The 20,518-nt window shown below is 41.6% G+C and overlaps 1 protein-coding gene across 8 annotated transcripts in view; it reads left to right on the top strand.

The window, feature by feature from the left end:
• The window catches only part of LOC102456789 (NACHT, LRR and PYD domains-containing protein 1b allele 5-like), a 42,958-nt gene that overhangs the window by 13,515 nt on the left and 8,925 nt on the right, over window positions 1-20,518 (top strand). For 2 of the 8 annotated variants that reach the window (XM_075937816.1, XM_075937820.1), the window contains exons 3-13: window positions 2,992-3,042; window positions 4,259-4,306; window positions 4,790-4,819; window positions 7,571-7,614; window positions 7,718-7,767; window positions 9,794-10,014; window positions 10,101-10,351; window positions 12,989-13,123; window positions 13,465-13,603; window positions 16,220-16,273; window positions 18,549-18,629. In XM_075937816.1, coding sequence (XP_075793931.1) covers window positions 2,992-3,042; window positions 4,259-4,306; window positions 4,790-4,819; window positions 7,571-7,614; window positions 7,718-7,767; window positions 9,794-10,014; window positions 10,101-10,351; window positions 12,989-13,123; window positions 13,465-13,603; window positions 16,220-16,273; window positions 18,549-18,629 — 1,104 coding nt within the window. Of the gene's footprint in view, window positions 1-2,991; window positions 3,043-4,255; window positions 4,307-4,789; window positions 4,820-7,570; window positions 7,615-7,717; window positions 7,768-9,793; window positions 10,015-10,100; window positions 10,352-12,988; window positions 13,124-13,464; window positions 13,604-16,219; window positions 16,274-18,190; window positions 18,386-18,548; window positions 18,630-20,518 lie in introns of all 8 variants that reach the window. The other 6 variants (XM_075937815.1, XM_075937819.1, XM_075937814.1 and 3 more) reach the window with 4 other exon arrangements.

Raw genomic sequence — 20,518 nt, 5'->3', positions numbered from 1 at the left:
CCAGAAAATGCTAAGCCTGGACATGGGAATACATGCTAGCAAAATCTTACAAAAAGTGGCCAAATGTCTTGTTTTCCCATGACAGTTTTGGCCTTTTTAGTGATATCCTACTGTCCCAAGAACATCTTCTGGGACACCCAGAATGTTCTGGCTTTACCAGTCAAAATACTCTGTGTTTTTTTTTTTATAACTGCGTAATGTTTCTACAAGAATATGTTCTGTTTACATCACAAACAGTACTAATTGGAATGAACAGTTTGGAGGCCCAGAACAATTTTACTTTATGAAAATCAATCTTTTGCTCAATATAGTTATTAATGACAAAGTTGTGTGCATGGGGGGGGTTGCTTTGTTTCAATCTAAGTTAATCATAGAAACAGAGAAATATGTAGAGTAACAATACTTTTTAAAATAAAGATAGCACCACTTTTACACTTCCATTCACATTTAGAAAAGGACAAGTAGTATAAATAGTAATCTTTTTTGGTTTGGACTAAAGAATCTTAATATATAAAAATAAAGAAAAAAATTATTTTTTTAAGATACTTGAATCTTAATATAAACTAGGGGGCGATGTCCCCTATTCACTATGCTTGCAACCCCCCTGTCTCTAGGGGTAGGCAGGCCTGGCTCTCCCTCCAGTTGCCAGGGAGGGCTGGGTCATGTCAGCTCCGGCCTCTTGTGCCTACCCCACCTCCAGCTACCAGGGAGGGGAGGACTGGCAGCTGCGTCATCCCTGGCCTCTCAGCTCCCCCATCCTAAGCCTTTCACCCCCCAGACCTCTGCATTCTTCTTCTGTTGCAGTCCCAGTCTCTCGCCCCCCTCCTCCAGCTGCTGGAGGAGGTCCAGAGCCAAGCCAGGGGGCAGTGGAAGTGGCAGCAGCAGCTCCTTGCTGCACTCTGGGGCCCCACAGCTCTGGGACACAGCGGGGAACCGCTGTCTTCACCTGGCCCATGCCCGGGCTGCTGCCTGCCTGACACTCCAGCCAGTGCTGGTTTCCTGCGAGGGAGGGAGGAGAGGAGGAGACCCCGAGGCTCCACACTGGATTTAGCTTGCGGGGAACCGTGTGCCCTGCTGTGGGGAGGAGAGCTCCCTGTCCCACAGCCCACTCCCCTCCTTCCATCCCTATACTCCATATCCCTGCCTCCATTCACACACCCATCATCCTCCCTAACCCCCTCTGCATACCCCACACTGCCCATTCCCCTGCCTCCATTCCTATATCCTCCTCACCCCGACCATCACTGTTTACTGCACCTCCCATCCCCACATAACACTATCCTTCTTTCTCTCTCCCCACGCAGACCTTGCCCTCTCCAACAATGGGCAACCTAACCAGCAAGGGTTGGCAACTACTCCGAATGCTGCTGGGCCGTCCCTTTGCGATGCCTCAGGGGCCAGTGGGGGGGGGGGGGGGAGAAAGAGCCTGTTGGGGAGTTGGGTAGCATATGGGGGAGGGGTTAACTGCTGGCCCATGTGGTGTGGAGCAGACAGGGGGAGAAGGCCCCAGTGCGGGGGAGAGTGGTTAACCCCCAGCTCCTGCGGTGTGGAGCCAGGCAGGGGTTGGTTCCCCCCATCCACCTGGCGGGGGAATTTCCATTGAGGCAGAGCTGAGGGAGCCTGCCCAGATCCATGCATTGTGGGGCTGGGCTGGGAGTCCTGTTTGCACGAGGAGGCAGAGGGGCAACCCACCCCCCACTTCTCCCACCAACAATCCGCAGCCAAAGGCGCATGGGGGAACACAGGCACTTCTGCGGGTTTCCAGCTGTCCAGGTAGTGGCACGTCTCTGCCCGGGGTCCAATCCTGTGGTGCCATCCTTGCTCGCTGAGAGGAAAGTGGAGGCCTTGCCTCCTCTGTGTTTTTCAAGTGGCTCCTGGCTGCAACCATAGTCACTGAAGACCACCCAGGCAGAAGGCGGCTGCTGCCATATGCAGAATCAGGCTGCCCTGCTTCAGCCTAGCCCTGCTGCTGCCCACTCTGAAGCAGCCTGAGGCACCATGGGACAGATAGACTGCTCCCTTTGGCTTCTCGAGGCCCCATTTTGGGAGCAGAGTAGGTAGTCTGTGTGGCCTCTCCCTACAGCACCCGAAAGGGGAAAAGTCTTGAAACCCAGGAGCCACAGAGCTGGTGGCTCCTGCCCTCTGCTACCCCAGGCCTCGCCCTGGCAGGCCAGGCTCTCTTTCCCTGGATGCTAGGAGGGTTGGGTTGGGCCAGGCTAAAGCTGCAGCAGGTCTGGCTAGAGGCTGCACAGCCCACCCCCACTCTTAGCACAGGGAAGGCACATGGCTTGTGGCTCCTACTGAGCACAGAGGGGAGAGGGAAAGCCATGTGGCTAAGAATGGAGGGAGGGGCTGTGGGATGCAGAGAGATGCATGATGTCACACTGTCATCCCGTAGGAAAATCTATTTTATATATAGATAGATTTGTGAGTTTAATTTTGCACCCAGCTGTCCATTGTCCTGGTCAATGACTGGTGCTTCTGGGTGCTACCACAATACACATAATAACTAATAATAATTATAATAACTGAGCAATTTAATTCTATTTTATAATAAAGTTGACAGAAACATTCATTTGTGAGTTTTAAGTTTCTGCCAGATAACGGTAAACATCTGCAAATAATAAGACCGATATAATTGGTCAAGCTACGCAAATCCATGGCCTGAGGAAAGAGGGAATTAGGGGCAAACAGCCTCTGGCATGCTGAGGAAGAAGGAAAGGGGGACACAAAGTCCTTGACATAAAGGGGGAGGGTAGTAGGGAGTCCTTGAAATAGAAGGGATGTGAAGGTGCAAATGAAGGGATGCAAGGAATCTATGGTATATGCAGTGAGGTTGGCCAATAGCAGCTATGGCATATGCAGCCCCTACTGCATGTCTGGGGCCATGGACTTTAAGTGATTGAATGCATTTTAAAACATTATCCATTGTTTCATTTTTCTTGTGCAACATACATATTTAATCCCCTACTTTATTTATTTTTTCTAAAGAAGAAAGTTATGGCATTAAAGAGGATGACTCTGCTCAAGAGTGTAAATCAGGTAAGCAGAAAAGTATTATTCTTACTAAAGCTCCTAGTCTTATTGAAGAATCCACTGAAAATAGCAATCAAATAATCCAAATAATATTCTGTTCTTTAAGTGTGAGAAATTTTACATTTTGGTTGACACCAGACTTCATAGAACAAGCTTGAACTACTGTTTTGGTCCTTTTAAAAGGCATCTAAATAAGGTTTATCATGTTGCAAAGGTGTTATGTAAATAAAGGGAGGAATTTCTCATGATGGTTTGATGGGAGTAAGCCTGCGATATCATTTTATGCAAATTCCTTAAATTGTATTTATTTCTTAGTAATGTTTTCTTTTCATCCTATGCTTTTAAATGTAAGGTAATGAAACCTTTTTGCAACTCATTCATTGTCTGTGGGTGAAATCATGGCTGGTCTGTGCAGATAAGTTAGAGTGGAAAGAGGATTCATGGAATTCTTCTCCCAGTATTCTTGCAGTGGCCCAGCCATAGCTTAGATAGCTGAACTGAGTATGTCTACACTTGTACCCTATTTCGAAGTAGGGATGCAAATGAAGACATTTTAAATGTCAAATGAAGTTGGGATTTAAATATCCCACATTTCATTTGCATAATTGCATTATAGCGCTATTTTGAAATAAAATGCACTGTATAGATGCATTATTTTGAGAGAAAACCCTTCTCGTGAAATAACCCTTATTCCTCGTAAAATGAGGTTTAACAGTTATTTCGAGAGAAGGGTTTTCTCTCGAAATACTGCATCTACACAGTGCGTTTTATTTTGAGTACTATTTCGAAATAGTGCCATAACGCGATTATGCAAATGAAGTGCGGGATATTTAAATCCCGGCTTCATTTGCAATTTCAAATGTTTTCATTTGCATCCCTACTTCAAAATAGGGTACACGTGTAGACAGACCCAACTGGGAGCTTTATGTTATGGCACTAGAGGTGGTCTCACAGGCAGATTCCAGATCATTCAAGGTGTCATAACCAACCTCTTAAACTCTAATGCTAAATCAGTAGGAAGCCAGGGCAGGTTCTAGAGCATTGGTGTCATATATTCTCAGCAAGAAAGCCCCTTTTGTAAGGGCTAGTACATTTCTTTCTCTCTTTTATGTGTATAAGTTGTTGCCCAGCTAATCTACTTACATAGCTAAGTTTATGTTTTGCTTATCTGTGAAGTACTTAATTATTACCATGCCTAATGGGATGTAATTTTATTAAGGAGATGACAGTTCTGAAAGTACTTCCGAAAGTAGCTCTGAAAGTGAGTCAGGTGAGTATTATTATGTAACATTATCTGTGTTTTCTTGCTGTCATTAAGCATCTAGATTGATTTTAAATGATTAAAACACTGCTGTTTATGTACGTAATTTCAAACCAGTTGTTTACCATGATCATGAGAAGCTGAATAGTTTTTTACATGTCCAAATAATTCTCATGGTCATTCACGCGTAAGGATTTACAGAAAGAAATAAAAAATGGCTAAAGTTGTTTTATTCCAGACACAATACCTGTTGAAATCATTTTTTTTACCACATTAGTCCTAAGCAACAAGAGGTCATAGATACATGTAAAATTGGCAGCAAAAGTAGCAAAACAGGATGAACAGAAAAAGAATTGCAGGAAGTGATTGCTGTTGGTGAAAGGGATGCATGTGTTGAAGTTTGTGTGTTATATTGCTAGCTGTCTATTTATAGTTCATACAACTTGGTAATATAATTTGAATTTAAATAATCAGAAGGCTTTTTGTCTGCAGATACTGAGGAACCAGATATAAGAAAATCAGGTGAGTTTATATATTTTTGTTCTTATTTCTGTTGCTGTAAAAGGACAACTTCCATAAGGATTCATACGTAATTCTTACAATAATTTATAGCAGACAATGGGATGCAAGAGCAAACAAATGACTCAGTAACATAGACTGGTTATCAAGCATTCTTTCCTATTAATCTCTTCCCAAATTAAAGAAGAGCCCAGTTAAGAATTTATGTTGTGTATGCTTGTGCTCTTACACTGTGTATTTATTAATACATAAATTTAAAAATTCTTTCTTAATGCAATTTTAAAGGTTCAGAATTAGGAACCCAAAAATTTAGGAAATACCAAACTTACTGTACTTCATTGATTGAAAGCATCATAAATAGCTGTGGGACAAATTAATCTGAGTTGTAACATTATCGAATAAAATAGAGTTTATTCAAGAATGGATTCAGCTCAGTCTTTAATTATGTTCACATATTGTTTTTCAGATAGCATGTTTTCCAAACCAAAGATATACACACATCCCCCCTAAGATAATGTGATCATGTAATTAAAGACTGTGTCAGCCTGATTCTGCATCCCTTTCTGCTGGAGTTATCTTAATGGCACTGTAAATGTGAGTATATACTACTCACCATGATTAGTTGCAGAATCAAGTCAGTGGTGCATATCATAGGTAGAGCTGATAGTGCCACCTATAGTTAAGGTAGCCTGATATTTCCCATTATAAGTCTCTGTTTTCAGTTACTTTTTTTGCCAAACTTTAATGATTCAGGCTGATACTTTCCAGTCTGTCTCAGACTGAAGCTTTTTTCAAAGTTTCAGCAAAAATGGTTCAGCCATTTCAAAAAACAATATTAGGGGAAAAAAACTTTGTTTAGCTCATATTGAAAAAGAAAAATTTTTTCAGCCATTTCATTGAGGAGCTCTAGTGCATCTATTTTTTTAAAACTAGGACTTGAATTTTGGCATAGGGAAATCACCCTTGTATCAGGAAAAAACTTAAAAAATAACGAATAGTCTTGCAGCACCTTAGGCTACGTCTATACTACGATCCTCTTCCGCAAGAGGAAATGCAAATGGAGTGCTTATTTGCATATGTCACACTCTCATTTCCATTTCCTCCTCAGATCCCTTATGTGCAAGAGGTTTTTGCGCAAAAAAGTGCTGTCTACACGGCACTTTTTTGCACAAAAACCTTTTGCGCAAAAGGGATCTGAGGACATGCAAGTGAGAGCCTGACATATGCAAATGAGTGCTCCATTTGTATTTCCTCTTGTGGAAGAGGATCGTAGTACAGGCAGTCCCCAGGTTACGTACAAGATAGGGACTGCAGGTTTGTTCTTAAGTTGAATTTGTATGTAAGTCGGAACTGGTACATATTGTAGGGGAAACTCTAGCCAAACATTTCTCCAGAGCTCAGTTTTATTCTCCCACACCTCACTTCCCTCAGTCCTTTATTCTCAAGCTAAGGTGTCTGCTGAGAAGCCGCTCCACATCTCCCTGGTCTGCTGGGGGGGGAGGGGGGCGGGCGCTAGCTTCGCGTCTCCCTGGTCTGCTGGGGGGAAGCAGCTAGTGCAGGGTTGCCTCACCCCGTTTGTAAGTAGGGATCCGATGTAAGTCGGATCCATGTAACCTGGGGACTGCCTGTATAGATGTAGCCTTAGATATTAACAAAAAATGTAGATGGTATCATGAGCTTTCATGGGCACAACCCACTGCTTCAGATGAAGACATCCCTGGTATCAGGGATAGGCGTTTTGCCATCCACATAAAAAAGTGCTTCAGTTTGGCCAAGTTATAAGCCTTTAAAATCTCACTTTGCACATGTTCAGTAGAAATTTGTTTGAATTTGGCAGTACAATTCTCTGAAGATTCCATCTGTACTGATAATGCTGCAGCCCCTCTCTGCTCCTACTTGTGACTGAACTCTGGATGTGCCATCCTGATGCAGCAACTGAGTATGCTCCAGCATATGCAGGACTTTTCCTACCATTGTTGCTCCCTGATAATGTGGGCTGCTGTAACACACCAGAGATGAGAGTGGCAAGAGTCTCTCCTGGTATCTCAGTGATCTCCATGTGTGCATGCAGGGAGTGGTGAGGAGGAAGCAACCTGAGTGAAATGGAGAAAGGACAACAGCTGAACCAGGGTGGGGCAGAGGAAGCCTGGGGTAATGTGGGAGGAGGGAGAATGGGATTCACTGAGGAAGGAGAGGAGTGACAGAGGGCTGATGAGGGAAGGGAATAGTAGCTTAATTTCTTTTGTGTAGGCAGTTGAAATTTGCGGGATTGTGTCAGTAAACCTGAGGGCAGAAATTTGTACAAGGGCTGATGGATTTGATATATAATATATTTCTATAAAGCATCACTGGATTATATTGTGAAAAATCCTAGAATCAAAGGGATGTTAAAATGTTTAGAGGTGAGGAAAGGGTATTAAAAAGGTCATCCTCCACTTTATGCAACAGATTTGAATAGGGCCCATTTCAGAGTGAGTATAGTTCCCTATACATAATTGTGTATGAAATGTATATTTTATAAAGGTAATCTTACATAATTATGTGTAGGGAATTATACTCAAGCTGCAATGGCTCATAGTCAGTGTGTCCTATGAATTGTATATTTTATAAAAGTAATATTTTTATAGATAGAGTTGGAAAAGAATGAATTTCTGCCACTTGGTGAACCATGGCTCTTGTTGAAATTATGCATCTGTCAATTTTTAATTATTTTTCATTTTAAAGTGTTTATTTTTTTCCTGTTTTTTCATTTAGAGGCTACTAGCCAAGTTCACTGTGAACACATCAAGACTGAACATGTATGTTTTTAAAATCCGTATTAGAATTGCTATTAGTATTTTCAAATTGTACAAAATACTGCAAAATTTATGCTTCATCAAATGTATTCATTTATATGTACAGAACCAGAAAGAGCAAGTGACCCCCAGAAAACTTTCGAGAGGACAATTTTGGTAGGTATAATTTAATGTATTTGGTAAACGTTTGTATTTTTCATATCAAATTGCTTCTCTCTTCAGCTGAATTACATAAAAGATTAAATTATCTTATGTATCTTGCTCAATAACATGCATAATTGTAAGTGAATATGCCTCAAAATCCATTAAAATAGATAGTTCATTACTCTTATCAGTACTGGATTCTGTGCTCAATCCAGGAAATCTTAACTTTAAGTATATGAACAGTTCCATTAAAGTAATTAAAGTTAAGCATGAGTTTAAATCCTTTGTGAGACTGAGGCTTCTGTAAAGTATCTTGTTCTATAATTCCCTTTTCCCACTTGAATTTTTCTAGAGGGTTGTGTACTTTCCATTTGGATTGGATGTCTGCTTTGCCACAGTTACTCATGCATTTCTGACCTCTGCGTTGGATTACTGTAATGTGCTCTGCTTGGGATTACTTCTGAATATCATTCAGGGTATTATCTATACATCATCTGGAAGAGTGATTTCCACCATTGTCAGACATGTGCTAGGTCTGCTTGAGCTAGCATGCTAAAAATAATTTGGCCGTTGTGGAAAGAGTGGCATCTTGTGCTAGCTGTCTGTGCTACCGTGTCCAGACTTCTGTATGGACTAGCTGGTATACATGTAAGAATCACCTTCCTAGCTGCTGTTGTAAATATATACCTTCAGAATCTTTAGTTAAGGTCTGGCTCAGCATCTATTAAAATCAGTGGGAATTGCTTTGAGCTCCCTGTGCAGGAAACAGCTCTTCGCTTTACCTGTGTATCAAACTCTGCACTGGCTTGAACTTCCTCCAACTGCGTTCCTTTAGCTCAGGGATGGGCAATAATTTTTGATGAACAACAAGAAGTCCCATGGCACCTTATAGACTAACACATTTATTGGAGCATAAGCTTTTGTGGGCAAAGACCCACTTCGTCAGATGCATATAAGGTGTCGTTATTTATGCAGATTCAGACTAACATGGCTACCTCTCTGATACTTGTCACAATTTTTGATGAGGGGCCACTCTAAGAATTTAGTAAGTGGTCAAAGGCCACACTCTTCCATGGTATTAATGGGTGAGGCATGGTGTCTGGGATGGAGGTTGGGTGCAGAAGAGAGCTTGGGGTAACGGACTGAGGTGCAGGAAGGGTGTGAGCTCTGGGTGGGAGTCTGGGTGAAGGAGAGGGTTGTGACTTGGTGCAGGAGACTAGGGTGCAGGAAAAGGTGTAGTGTCCAGGAGGAGGTATGGGTGCAGGAGAGGATTCTGACCTAGAGGAAGGATGTAGGAAGTTGTTTAGGTTCTGGGAGGAGATTGTGACCCGGAGGGGGTGCAGGATCTTGTAGGGGGTATGGGTGCAGGAGTAGAAGTGTAGAGGGTTTGGGCTATGTAGGGTAAAGGTTCAGGAGAGGGAACCGAGGGTTGGGGAGAAGAAGAGGCTGAGGTGCCAGAGGCAGGCTCTGACTGGGAGGCGCTCACCTGTGTGGCTCCTAGCCAGCAGCGCTGCCCACTAGGTTCCCCAGTGAAGCAGGGATCATGTTTGCTGCTCTGAATGCCAGTGAGAGCTGAGAACTTGTGCTGGGGGTGGGGGCAGCATACAAAGTCTCTCCCTTCCTACCCCCAAAGTTCACAGACACACATGGCCTTGCAGCCAGCTGTTCTAAGGAATGTCCAGGAGTGAGGCAGGCAAGGAGCCTTGCTGAGGCTCCCACTTCACCCGCAGGCTAGATCCAGTGTCTTGGAGGGCTGATATGGCCTTTGGATATTATTTTACCAGCCTTATTTAGCTGATATGCTAAAAACAAACAAACCTAGGTTCAATTTAAAAAATAAAATAAAAAGATTTTATGTTCTATTTCCATGTTTTTGTTTGTTAATAGGGTTTTGTTCTTGGTGGGGAGAAAACCTCCAAAGGAAACACTTAAAAAAAAAAAAAAGATCTCATATGAACCATTTTTAAAAAGATCACATCACATGATATTTACCATGTAATGAAAGCTAAACTGGATTTGTCACCTTTGTTCAATACAGGTTGAAGCTGGAGGCAGAGGGAACATATCAGTGTACTGTTACAGGCTTGATATTTGATGTAACAAAGGCTGTTGTAATCAAATATTCTGTGTTATCTTGGAGCAAATATGCTGATTATATTGAAAAACCATGGATTGTCGGAGGCCCTCTATTTAATATCAGTTGTGACTCGGCCTCTGATCTTACTTCCATTCAGTTCCCACATTCCCTCAGCCTAAATGGTAAGTACAATACTTTGATTTAACAAGTGCATCTATCTATTGCTATTCATTATAAGCAATGTTAATATTTTGGTATCTCTTTGCAGATCATGAATCTGACATGTCATTCAAAGTTTTACATATTAAAAGTACTGGTCCATCAATTGAGCCTTCTGTTGATCATTCAAAGACGCATGTCAAATGGCATGTGAGTTCTCTCTCTCCGGTCGGACCGGTCGTTCAAACACAAGAGCCAGTATATTATGATGGAGCTGTAATTTTATACAAAGTTGTCAATAATCACCCTTCCTTATCTTTTCGTGTGTATGTAGCAACAAATAATGATTCATTTATAAAGGTAAAATTTTTTTAACTTAAGTGGGAAATGCTCAAATTTAATATAAAAATGCCCAACTGTTGATCATTAAAATATTGTCATTGTAATAGGTTTTAGGCCTCATATCCAATATTATCAAATGTATGGAGTTGTAGCCATAGATAAACTGATCTTCCAGTAGAATATCTCACATATAGAGAGGTTTTAGAGTCACTGGGAATTTCATTCACGTAGTGCTTGCAGGATCAGAATAAGGGTAGAAGTTCAGCTTCCAGACTAGTTCATACTCTGTCATTCACTCTCATCATTTGTGACAGAATATATTGTTGAACTGCTCCATATTATATAATAGCTAGATAATGATATTTGAAAGTTACTGAAGAATAAATGGAAGAATAGATGACATTCAATGTTGATAAATGCAAAGTAACACATCCTGGAAAACATAATCCTAATTATACATTTACATTGATGGGGTTTAAATTAGCTGTTACCATTCAAGAGAGAGATGGAGTCATTGTGAATAGTTCTCTGAAAACATCCACTCAGGCTACGTCTACACTGGCCCCTCTTCCGGAAGGGGCATGTAAATTTCACGAGTCGTCGTAGGGAAATCCGCGGGGGATTTAAATATCCCCCGCGGCATTTAAATAAAAATGTCCGCCGCTTTTTTCCGGCTTTTAAAAAAGCCGGAAAAGAGCGTCTAGACTGGCCCCGATCCTCCGGAAAAAGTGCCCTTTTCCGGAGGCTCTTATTCTTACTTCAAAGGGCACTTACTTTGAAGTAAGAATAAGAGCCTCCGGAAAAGGGCACTTTTTCCGGAGGATCGGGGCCAGTCTAGACGCTCTTTTCCGGCTTTTTTAAAAGCCGGAAAAAAGCGGCGGACATTTTTATTTAAATGCCGCGGGGGATATTTAAATCCCCCGCGGATTTCCCTACGACGACTCGTGAAATTTACATGCCCCTTCCGGAAGAGGGGCCAGTGTAGACGTAGCCTCAGTGTGTAGTGGAAGTCAAAAAAGCAAATAGTGTTGGGAATCAGTAAGCAAAGGATTCATAATAAAACAGAAAGTATATTATTGCCTCTTTATAAATCCATGGTACGCCTGCATCTTAAATACTGTGTGCAGATGTGGTCACCTCATCTCAAAAACGATATAATGGAAAAGGTTCAGAAAAGGGCAACAGAAATTTTTAGGGGGGGTTGAAATGGCTGCTATATGAAGAGAGATTAATAAAACTGGAACTTTTTAGCTTGGAAAAGAGATGACTAAGGAGAAGATGTGATAGAGGATTTGTGTGGGGAAAGAAAATAAAAGTTACTTACTCCTTCCCATAACACAGTGTTTCTCAACGTGGTTCACAAAACCACTTTGAGGAACCTGTGAACTGTCTACACCAGTTTATTTACTTCCTGGTGCTATGGCCATGGAACTTTGTGGCTCCTATTGGCTCCGTTTCACCATTTGCAGCCAAAGCAATGATCCTATCCACACCACTTCTTGCAGCTCCCCTTGGCTGCAAACAGCTAATCGGAGCCAATAGGAGTCATGAGTCTCCGTGGCTGCAGTACCGGTAAGTAAGCAAACTGACTCAGCCAGCTAACAGGTTTCTCAAAATGGTTATAAACAGCAGGAAGTATTTTTTCACATAATGCACAGTCAACCTGTGGGACTCCTGCCAGAGGATATTGTGAAGATCAGGACTTCAAGAGGGTTCAAAAAAGAACTAGCTATGTACATGGAGGATAGGTCCATCAATGGCTATTATCTAGGATGGGCAGAGATAGTGTCCCTGGCCTTTATTTGTCAGACTGGGAATGGGTGTCGGGATGGATCACTGATGGTTACCTGTTCTGTTCATTCCATCTGGGGCACATGGCATTGGCTACTGTCAAAAAACAGGTTACTGGGGTAGATGAACCTTTGGTTTGACCCAGTATGGCCTTTCTTATGAGACCTGCCAGGACTCACTCTGATCAACATTGTGATGCTCTTTGGAAGGGGTCAATAATAGACTTGCTTCTTGCTTTATTCAGTATTTTACTATCCTAGACTTGGCTAGATATGCAGTTAACATGTTAGCAATTAGAACCCAATCCTGCAAACAACTGGGCACCCCTTATTTCCTCTGGGAAGTTTTCTCAGTAGCAGTGGAAAAAGCTCAGCACTTCAGAGGACAGGTGCCAATGAAACCAGATAAGGTACAATATTTCTCTGGTGGTTCCTTGCTAAAAATCGTAAATTTGTATATTACTTTTCGTAAGGCTTGATGTGTGGAAAGGCATGTGTATGTTAAAAAAGAATATTCATAATGATCAGACATGAAAGTTGTGAGTAGTACTTTAAAAAGCCTTGTAGATAATCTCATTCATTATTTGCACTTAATGGGATATCATACAAATACAATAGCTGACTGATATGCACAGATTGAAGGCTCCACCAATATGTGAACCTGTCTAGATGTGAGGGAGAATATATTCCATGATCTGCAAATGTTTGATATTACCATTCACTTTCCAAGGGAAAGCATCACCATCCATTTCCTCTAAAGATAGAGGAAAACCACAAGAAAGTTTAAAAGCACATCCACGTTTATGAAATTATTTAATTTGTTGACCAGGATGAGTATCAAGTAAAATATATTTTAAAATTTTAGGATATCACGAAAACAGTAAAATCTTCTGGTAAGAAATTCATCAAAATTGACAAGCCCCCAGTTTGTCAAAAACGACTACAAGATGGAAAGAAATACAAATTAATCAGTGAATCAGAAGCTGAAATAACTCCTGAGGTATGTACATGAACACATAATTGGACTGAAAACATTTTGCAGAAATATATATTTGATCATTTATATGCCGTAGAAATTTAGGTCATGTGTTAGTGTAAATGAATTTCAGCACATTTGTTTGTTGTTATTATAGGAAATCTTTAAACTTAGAAACTCTAAACCAAGGAGGTAAATCCAGGCTCCTAAGAAATCATTAGGAAACCTCCTGTTGGCTTATTTGGCCAGGGTTTCACTTCATATCTATGTCACAGCTTTTCCAAAAGCTGTCTTTTTATGTTTAAGCTATTTAATGCTTTGAGTAAATATTTCAGCTTTTAAAAAAAATTGATTTAATGTTTTAGGAAATTGAATTTTGTGATGGCTCGGTCTTAAAATTAAAACATTATTTTGAAGTCTACTTGGAGCAACCTATGGTGTTTACCTTATCTTTGATTGAAGATGAATCTGAAGAAATTGTCTGGAAAGCAAAACTAAGAGAATGTGAGTTTTTTGTGTGTGTGTTTAACTGAGCTATAATTTGTTTCTGCTGAAAACTTGTGTGTAAGTTTGGGTCAAATTCTGCTTTCATTGAGGTCACCAGATCTGGACCTGAAAGTGCCAAGTCCCAGGAAAAGAGAGATTGGAAATATTGGAAAATGTTAATAATGTAATTTATATTAATTTAAATATTCTCTAAAATATACAATATCTCAATATATTATAACTTTTATGTTGATTTACACATGCTGTAGCAGAAGTGCAGTTATGAGAGTATAACAACATTACAATATCAGAAATAAGAAATGTAAAATAAATATATAATACCGTGTTGTATGACTTTAGATCAGCGATGGGCAACCTAGTGAATAGGCAGCAAGAGTGTCCCTCCTTCATTTCAGTGTGCCGCAAGATTGTTGTAACCAAGATGGCCTCCTAGTATAGGATAATTTTGCTAACTATGCTTGTGTACCTAGAATTTGTAGGGTGTGCTGACAGAACCATAGCAGCACTTTGATTGAATGCAGAGGGAGTGCCTAGCTCTCATAGTCATTGTTGTGTGCAATCAGTACGCACCTCACTGCATGTGCCCTTGCTTTATGTGCATGTCACTTTAGTAATATTGGTGGGAAAAAAACTCTGTGGATGGAAACCAGAAGAATATGGCAACCCTGCACATCGGCAACAGTAAACAAAATGTCTCGTGGGACACACATAGAACCCTAGTGACCCTCAGTCTGCAGGCTGCTCACCACTGATTTAGATCTAGTGATATAATGATAGAGGTAAGGATGTTAAGAAGTGGGTAATTGACTAATCATATCGTTGCTACAATTTGTATCGACGACATGATTAGTCGATAAGGGGAGGCACACTGTCTCTCCTTGAGCTGGTCCAGAAGCTACCCCCACTGCAGCTCTGCAGTTTAAATGTAGTAGGAGCCGGGCACACAGGCAGCCCAGCTGCTACTAATTTTAAGCTGCAGAGCCGCAGCAGGGGTAGCTCCCCACCTCCGGCATGAGCCAGGACTGATCAGATCCTGGACCGCTGCACCTCTGTGTTTTATATGTAGTAAGACTCGCCTGGCTCTTATTCCATTTAAAATACAGAGCTGCAGCAGGAATAGGTCCCAGACCAGTGCAAGCCGAGACTCAGCAGTTCCAGCTTGCACCGGGTCCCGAACTGATGTACCTCTGCATTTTAAATGTAGTAAGGCTCTTAGTACATTTAAAATATAGAGGCAGAAGATCTGGGACTTTTGCGGCTCGGCATTTTAAAAGTAGTAAGAGCTGGACATAGTAATCACAGCTGAAATGCAAGATAGCGTATAGCATCCATTCAGTGTGGACGCTATCTATCGAAAAAGCAAATCGCTTTTTCGATGCGCTTTTATGTGTGGATGCACTCTTTCGGAAGAAGTTTTTTCGGAATATCTCTTCTGAAAAAAGTTTCTTCTGAAAGAAGCCTGAAGTCTATACATAGCCTGAGCTATTTGAAGACATTTAGAGGAAAATTAGATCTAAATAACAGCACAAAACAATGAGCCAGGACTGGTGGCTGTAAACAAATTTTATGGGACTGCCAGAAACTTGGCCATGCCCATGATAAGTGGATATCTGGCTAACTAAAATTGTGCCAGTCCAGGGAATCCCAAACTAGAGAGGATCAACCTATAACAAAAATAGTATTGTACTTTGTCATTTTCAGAAATGTTTCTTCCTGTTTTACTCAAGTAAATAGATTTTCCAACAAGTTGCTGGTCATTATAAAAATCTGTAGGTTGTGCATGAATCTTGGTAATGAAATAAACACAGATTAACATAGGGTATGTCTACACTACCCTCCTCGTTCGAACTAGGAGGGTAATGTAGGCATACCGCACTTGCAAATGAAGCCCGGGATTTGAATTTCCCGGGCTTCATTTGCATAAGCCGGGCACGGGGTTCGAACGAGCCGGGATTTAAAAATGGCGGCGCCCGGCTTATGCAAATGAAGCCCGGGAAATTCAAATCCTGGGCTTCATTTGCAAGTGCGGTATGCCTACATTACCCTCCTAGTTCGAACTAGGAGGGTAGTGTACACATACCCATAGCTATTAGGATATTTGGGAACTGTCTCTCAAAAAAGAGTTAGTTCACAAATGTTATGTAAAGCTGATTTAGAATAACACTATAGGAGAACCTTTCTTATTTATATTGATAACAGAGAACCTGTTACAAAAGGTCAGATTTAGCCAAGGGTTAAATCTGAATTTCCATGAGTTAGAATCAGGCTGACGAAATGGTAAAAATTGTACTGTTTCAATCAACTGACCAAAGAGTAAAAATTGAAAGAATTTCACATTTCAGAGTAAAATGTTTTAATTTATTTTGGCAAGGATGGTTGAGTTTGAATTATTAAAGATAACACATCATATTAAACGTGCTGTAAAATATTTGTTAAAAGTAACAAAATCATAGCAAAATGATATCTCATTACAGTACCCTGCTGTTAAATCTTGCTGAGCAGTATAAAAGATGAATAATTTTCCTGTGTGAGAATTATTGGATTTTTGGATTAGCAGTGAGAATTATTTTCAGTGCCTTTCATTTACTCCAGAAAACATTTATATTTTAACAGGTGACTGGATACTACATGACCAGAACAAGAATGAACAGAAAAGAAACACAATCAGTAAGTTATTTATAAGAAAAGTGTGTACTACATTATTTTTTTAACCACTCAGTTAGGGCACCCCATTCTGGCAGTGTCGGGGGATTGGGAGGTCACCCAGATATTCTTAAGAGCAGCTTGACTTGCAGCCATGTAGTTACCCAATTAGTACTTCCCATCCTACCAGGCGTCATAGCACACTGCCTGTTGGCAGGGGTCCCCAGTCCCTGCATGGGATGCACACTAAGGGTATGTCTAGACTATATGCCTCTGCCAACAGAGGCATGTAAAATAGGCTACCTGACATAGTCAATGAAGTCGGGATTTAAATATGTGGCACATATATTATATATATTTATATATATATAAATATGTGCTACATGTGGCACGGGCTAGGTAGTTCAAACTAAAGCTCCTAATTCGAACTACCGTTACTCCTCATTGCAGGAGGAGTAACGGTAGTTCGAATTAGGAGCTTTAGTTCGAACTACCTATCCCATGTCGCGTATAGCCGCGGGCAGGTAGTTGGAACTACCGGGCATTTAAAAATGGTGGCACCCGGGAATATGCAAATGAAGCTCGGGATATTTAAATCCCGGGCTTCATTTGCAAGTTCAAATGACTGCATTAGCCACCCTAGTCCGAACTAGGGTGGCTAGTGTAGACATACCTTTTGAGTTTGACATATTTTATTTAAAAATGAAGCCTGGCCAACAAGCCCCCAACTGGGGCTAAACCTCCATCTCACTGCAGCATCATAACACTCCTGCACCACCTGACCCCAAATCTGAGCCTATCATACAGTGGAACCCCCTGTCCTGAGCCTCTTACATCCCAAACTCCTGCATCCCCACATCCTCAGTCTTCTGCCACCACACTCCTGCACCATCCACACATCACAAATCTGTGTCCTGAGCCCATGATACTCACAACCTCCTTGCCCTGAGCCCCTCACATATCCAGCCCAAACTCCTGCACCCTCACATCCACAAGCCCATGGCTTGCTCAGCACCCCAACCTTCCACCTGAGCCCAACACTCCCCAGCCTGGAACCCCCTCCCTGAGCCAACATTCTCTTCTCCTGCATCCAGATTCCCTCATAGAGCTTGTACTTCTCACCCCTTCCCACACCCAAATCCCTCATTCCCACCCCAGAGCCTGGACCTCCTGTCTCAACCTAGTGAGAGTGTATAAGGGCTGGGGATAGCAAGTGATGGAGAGGAGGGGAACAGAGAGGATGAGGCCTCAAGGAAGGGGTAGGGGGGTCTTGGGGAAGGAATGTGATTTTCATGCATTAGTGGGTTGCCCCCCCCCCTTTTTTTTTGCTTGACAAACCTAGGGTTTCCTTGAAATTCTGAAAAGCTGAAAAGGGTTCCATGGCCAAATAAAATTGGGAAACACTGGGGCAGGGGACTGGACTTGATGATCTCTCAAGGTTCCTTCCAGTTCTACTATTCTATGATCTTTGGGGGAAGAGGTGGGGCATTTCTAGCCCTCCTGCTGGAGTGTGCAGTTTTTAAATATTACATAGTTGGCAATCCCAATTGGCCAGTGGGAGCTGATCAATTAAACAATCGATAGTTCTCTGTCTCCTAGCTGTGACAGGCAACCACCAAACAATCTCTGGGCTCAGGCCTAAGATTTCAGGCCCGACAGCTCCTTAGTGAAAAAGGACCCATGCCCATGCTGATTCACTTAGTTCCAGCCCAGGACCCAAGCAGTGGAAAGCAATCCCATGACGGGATCATTAGGGAAATGGGCTGCTGCCGCCTTGCATCTCAGTAGCACAACCACAACAATGTCTGGTTTCACTGGGCTATTTCCTAACAGTTCCTGTGGGTATCAGTCCATCACACCCCAACTCTGGCTTTTAGGTTTGCAGTCAGGCTGCCCTTTCTCCAGTGTCTCTCTCATGTCCTTCATCTCCTGGTGTGGTAGATTGCTGGTTTTCATCAGACTAGTCCTGGACCTCACTTAGAGCTCAGCTCTGTGGAAGAACTTGTCTGCCTCTTTCTTGGGTCTAGAAGCAACTGACCTGCTGGGCCCTGATCTTCTACATCCTGCCCCACCCATGCATTTCCAGTGGAGGGTTGCCAACAATTTAAAGATTATGTCATATGATGAATCCTCCAGGTATATATACAACCAAAATTGGCAACGATATCTGTGTCCTCCAAGGGGAATTACTCTCCTCTTCATTGGAGTGAGGCCACTTTGCTTTTGTACATGCTGATTAATCATAAGAGAAGAATATATGATGCAAAAGAAGTAAAATCAATTGCCATCTATTCCTCAGGTAACAGAAGACGGAAATCAAGCGTCAGCCTTTCTGAAGAAGAGATTTATAATAAAAGGCCAAAGGGTACAGATATTTCAGGTAGAAAATTTTTGTGCAATTCAAAAATATTTATTTATGGTTTATTTTTATCCTATTTATTTCTGAGGGCTAAATGTTAAATTGGCCTCCACTGATCTGACCACAGAATCTATGAGGGCGGAAACCTGTATTTGTGGGAGCAAAAGGCATCAATATACTTTATTTGTAGGAGCAAATGTTTACTTGTATGACCCTAGGTTGATGCTACAAATTAGGTAAATGCATACATTGAGGTAAAAGAGCTGCTTTGAAGAATTTTTGTGATATTCCTGTTTTTTTTTTAACTCCAGAACTCTTCACCCATGATTGGGACTGGATCTTCCCAGAGTTCAGCTCTCATTCTGACTTCTAAAAGTTGTAGCCTAATTTTTCAGAATTGTTCAGCACCCCGTAGCTCTCATTGGGCATGCCTATACTAGGAAATTATTTCGAAATAACTTATTTTGAAACAATAACTTCCAAAATAACTATTTTGAAATAGTGTGCCCTCTCTACAGGGAAGCCTAGAACTTAGTCTGAGGCAGGCTCCCTTAATGTGGACTTGCTGCCTCAACTTAGAGCTCAGGAAACGCTGAATAACTCTGGAAAGTAATTATTTCAAAATAGCAGCAGTGGAACATCCACACTACCACTATTTCAAAATAACTATTTTGAAATAAGTGTTATTCCTTATGGAAAGCAGGAGTTACTATTTCAAAATAATCAGCGTGTTATTTTGAAATAATGGACTTGGTAGTGTGGACGTTCCGCTTGTTATTTCAAAATAGCTCCCTAATGTAGACCAGGCCTTTGAGAAGCCAATAACACTCACCTATATGCTTTGCTGAATTCGAGCCTTAATTCAGTAGGTTACGATATCAGATGCACCTGCTGCATCTGGATATGCTAACAGGTAACAGGTTGCATGGATAATTCTAGATGTCTCTAAGAATCTTAGTTTTTTTCCAAACATTGCTAACATTTCAGCCTTACTGGCTTTCCTAACAGTTATTCAGAGAAATTATAGACACTGTGGTGTTTATTACCAAAATGTCATCCAGAAGAATATTATGTTACATTAGGCACTATTCTAAATTATACATTTGGTTCCAGTTTTTGTTTACAATTTCATATATGTAAAGTTTTAGCTCAGAACTTTACATTTTAAATCCCTTACAGTGTCTGTCCAGGAAAGAGATAGGTCTTTTGCTTCCAGTACCTATTTTGCATGGTCAGCTCATCCAAAGAAAATAATGATAATGTTTGTATAAGGTGATATTCAAGAAATGAAGAAAGAATCAGGTTTTCATTTGCATGTCAGTGATTGGCTCTATTAGCAATGAGCAACTTAGGATAGCAAGTGAGCTACATGAGTGCCTCTACTTCGTTTCAGTGGGCTGCAAGATTGTGGCCCCCAGCCATAATATCACCGCAGCTTCAGGCTCATGCTCCTGACTCCCAGCTTTCCATTGCAGGGCTTTTGACAGCTGGCACTACTGTCTGACATCATCAACGGGTGCCTCTTTCCCCTTCAGCCTTCGTTGAGCTGCTGGGGGCCAGATCTGCTGGTAGCAGACGGGGTCAGAGCTATAAGCTTGAGTATCCAGCACATTCAATTAACTGTCAACCACCATTCTCCATGAGTGCCAGATAACAACGTTTTCTCTGTAATTCTAGTAGAAAAAAAAACCTATTCAGATGGAAACCAATGGAATGTGGCACCCTGCACATGGGTAAGGGTGAACAGAATGTCTTGTGGGCCACACATAGAACTCCAATGAGCCACACGCCGCCCACAGACCTCAAGTTGCTCACCATTGTTCTTTGTGGTGGCTTTTAGCCACTAGAGGGTGCTATTTAATCATTTTAAAACTTCATTTATTTTATAAAATGATCCACTGAAAGAGAAA

The sequence above is a fragment of the Pelodiscus sinensis genome, chromosome 10 (assembly GCF_049634645.1).
Source record: "Pelodiscus sinensis isolate JC-2024 chromosome 10, ASM4963464v1, whole genome shotgun sequence".
Classification (NCBI taxonomy): domain Eukaryota; kingdom Metazoa; phylum Chordata; order Testudines; family Trionychidae; genus Pelodiscus; species Pelodiscus sinensis.
The sequence above is the reverse complement of the archived record's forward strand: the minus strand, read 5'-3'. Positions and strand labels throughout refer to the sequence as shown.